Below are 3,269 nucleotides of genomic sequence, written 5' to 3'. Positions count from 1 at the left end.
TGAACCACGACCATAACTCTAACAGCGCACCTGTGTGTGTGTGTGTGTGTGCGAGAGCGTGTTTACAGCTTTGTTTCAGTACCTTGGGAGGAGGGTAAGAGCTCTCTAAAAATCATAAGTCACAGGGCGCTGCACAGTGGCGACTGACAGTGGCATGATAGTAAACTGTTCTGTATTTGTGTAATATTGATTATCTACGTATGTATTTATGCATGTATTTATGTATGCACGTATTCATAATTATGTACCTATGTATGTAAATGTATGTTTGCCATTGTAAACCAACGTGCCCTCCGGGACAAACAAAAGTGTAATTTATAGCGATAAAACAAAAAACCAAACAACTCACTCTCACTTTCGGACTCCTTCCTAGTAGAGATGGGCGAAGAATTGATTCCGGAACCGATCCCCACGATTAATGTATTAATGCTACGGAAGAAAAGTTCCAACCCCTTTTTACGTAAACCAACCGTTACCAGTTACTTTAATCATTAAAATCTTCTTTTTTTTAAAGAATGTATTTTTGACAAATGAAAGTTGATGCTTCGTAGTGTTCCGAAACCAAGGTAATCCTAAATCTTGAAGATATTCGGAGCCAACCATGTAACCACGAGAAGAAATCACATCTTTAGAAAGTAAGTAATTGGGTTCGGAGTCAATTCCTACGATTCCTAGCTTTCAATAATCGGGAACCAAGCCGCCCAGCACTACTTCCTAGAGGCCATAGTCACTATTATTGACGGTGTTTTGCTTAGTTTGGGATGTTTTGAATTGAGAAGAGTGTGGTTGTTAGAGAGGGCTGTATGGTGGGGTTGTGGTGAGAGTGGGAGAGATAGGGGGAGGGGAGGGTTGTTAGAGTGGATTTTAGGCTTGTATCGTAGGGTTGGGGTGAAGGTGGGAAAGAAAGGGGGAGGGTCAGGGCACTCCAGAAATCTTAACGACCCAACAGAAAGCGCGACAACTCACGTTCATTGTTGGACTCGGGGAGTGGGGGGGGGGGGAGGGGAGACACGGTTGGGGGAGACAAGGTTGGGGTGAGGAGAGACGGGGGAGAGTGTCAAGGCATCGTAACGATACAACAGAGTACGAAACAACTCACGCTCACTGTTGGACTCGAAGGTGGGAGGAAGGGGGGGGGGAGGTCAAGAAATCACAATGATACAACAGACAACGAGACCACTCACGTTCACTGTTTGACTCCATCCTAGAGGCTGTGTTGACGGTATCCCCGAACAGACAGTAGCGCGGCATCTTTAGGCCCACCACACCCGCCACACACGGACCTGGGGAGACAGGGGGGGGGGGGCAGCATTGTTAGTCTTGTCGAAATTATAGTAATAATAGTAATGATAGTAATGATAACAAGAAGAAGAAGAAGAAGAAGAAGAAGAAGAAGAAGAAGAAGAAGAAGAAGAAGAAGAAGAAGAAGAAGAAGAAGAATAAGAATAATAAGAATAATAAGAATAATAATAATAATAATAATAAGAAGAAGAAGAAGAAGAGTAATAATAGTAATAATGATAACGTGTTTAAAAGATTACGTTAGACATATAATAATAATAATAATAATAATAATAATAATAATAATAATAATAATAATAATAATAATAATAATAATAATAATAATAATCACAACGATTGCATTAGACTCGAAAGTGTACGTCATGTTTAACACCTCTTTCAACACTGTAAGTTTTTTTCGAGGGTCGGGACCTCAGAGTCTAACCCCCAACTTCTATTGGATAGAGCCAAACGATTTGAGAGCCTTGAAAACGTCACTTGTGGCGTCGGTGGCCTAGTGGTTAGGCTACCGGACTCGTAATCCTGAGGTTGAGGGTTCGGGGGTTCGAGCCACGGGCCCGACGCCCCTGTCCTTGGGAAAGGCACTTTACACGAATTTTCCCCACTTCACCCAGGTGAAAATGGGTACTCAGCTATAGACAGTGAAAGATCTTATTGTCAGTTTGTTAGTGTTTGAGCGCTTAACCAGCTACTAATTGCACTGTATACTTCCCGGAAAGCTAAGAATATTTCTGAGTGTTCTATGGTCTGCTGGGGTAATAATATAGTGTAAAGCGCATAGAGCTTGCTTTTTAGTGGGTGCATGCGCTAAACAAATGCTATTTATTAATTAGATTTATTATTACATAATGAACCGAGTTCAAGAACGACAGGTCAGGAATTCCAACAACAGTAGCCCACTCAGTAGACCAGAATGAAAGATACCAACTGAGCTAACGGAAAGCCAGGTATTTTTTAGATTAAACCATGCAAGTGCACATGCTAATGGCAATAATTAGAAAATGTTAACGTCATTAAGACTTAGCATACTGACCTGAATGTATTCCAGCTCTAATCTAGTTTTGTGACGTCAGATAGTCTAGACCTACTGACCTCAATGTATTCCAATTCTAATCTTGAGTTTCTGTGACGTCATTTAACCAACTGACCTGAATGTATTCCAATTATTACCTTGAGTTTTGTGACGTCATTGAGCCCACTAACCTGAATGTATTCCAATTCTAATCTTGAGTTTCTGTGACGTCATTTAACCAACTGACCTGAATGTATTCCAATTATTACCTTGAGTTTTGTGACGTCATTGAGCCCACTAACCTGAATGTATTCCAATTCTAATCTTGAGTTTCTGTGACGTCATTTAACCAACTGACCTGAATGTATTCCAATTATTACCTTGAGTTTTGTGACGTCATTGAGCCCACTAACCTGAATGTATTCCAATTCTAATCTTGAGTTTCTGTGACGTCATTTAACCAACTGACCTGAATGTATTCCAATTATTACCTTGAGTTTTGTGACGTCATTGAGCCCACTAACCTGAATGTATTCCAATTCTAATCTTGAGTTTCCCGCCCTCCACCATCGGGGCGTCGATCTGTTTAATGGCAGACAGGAGGTCGATGGACATGGTGGCGATCTCCTCCGCGTGCTGGGGGACAACAAGAAAAGAACAAACTTATGTTTGAAAAAAAAAACCCCGAGATTTTCGGGAGAATGAAAACATTGAATGTTGATGATGATGATGATAACAACAATAATAATAATAATAATAATAATAATAATAATAATAATAACAATAATAATAATAATAATAATAATAATAATAATAATAATAATAGTAATCATAATATTTGTGATGATGATGATACTAATGACAATCATATTTAGTAATCATCATCATCATCATCATCATCCTCATCATCATCATCATCATCATCATCATCATCATCATCATCATCATCATCATC

At 39.6% G+C, this 3,269-nt stretch overlaps 1 protein-coding gene across 1 annotated transcript in view; it reads right to left on the bottom strand.

The window, feature by feature from the left end:
• The window catches only part of LOC106012698 (adenylate cyclase, germination specific), a 73,122-nt gene that overhangs the window by 27,181 nt on the left and 42,672 nt on the right, over positions 1-3,269 (bottom strand). Inside the window, exons 5-6 of the mRNA XM_035971590.1 lie at positions 2,839-2,950; positions 1,185-1,283 (exon numbers count right to left, since the gene is read on the bottom strand). Of these exons, the coding sequence (XP_035827483.1) occupies positions 1,185-1,283; positions 2,839-2,950 (211 nt within the window). The remainder of the gene's footprint in view (positions 1-1,184; positions 1,284-2,838; positions 2,951-3,269) is intronic.

Source organism: Aplysia californica, unplaced genomic scaffold, assembly GCF_000002075.1.
Source record: "Aplysia californica isolate F4 #8 unplaced genomic scaffold, AplCal3.0 scaffold00467, whole genome shotgun sequence".
Classification (NCBI taxonomy): Eukaryota; Metazoa; Mollusca; class Gastropoda; order Aplysiida; family Aplysiidae; genus Aplysia; species Aplysia californica.
This window is presented reverse-complemented; position numbering and strand designations above follow the sequence as displayed.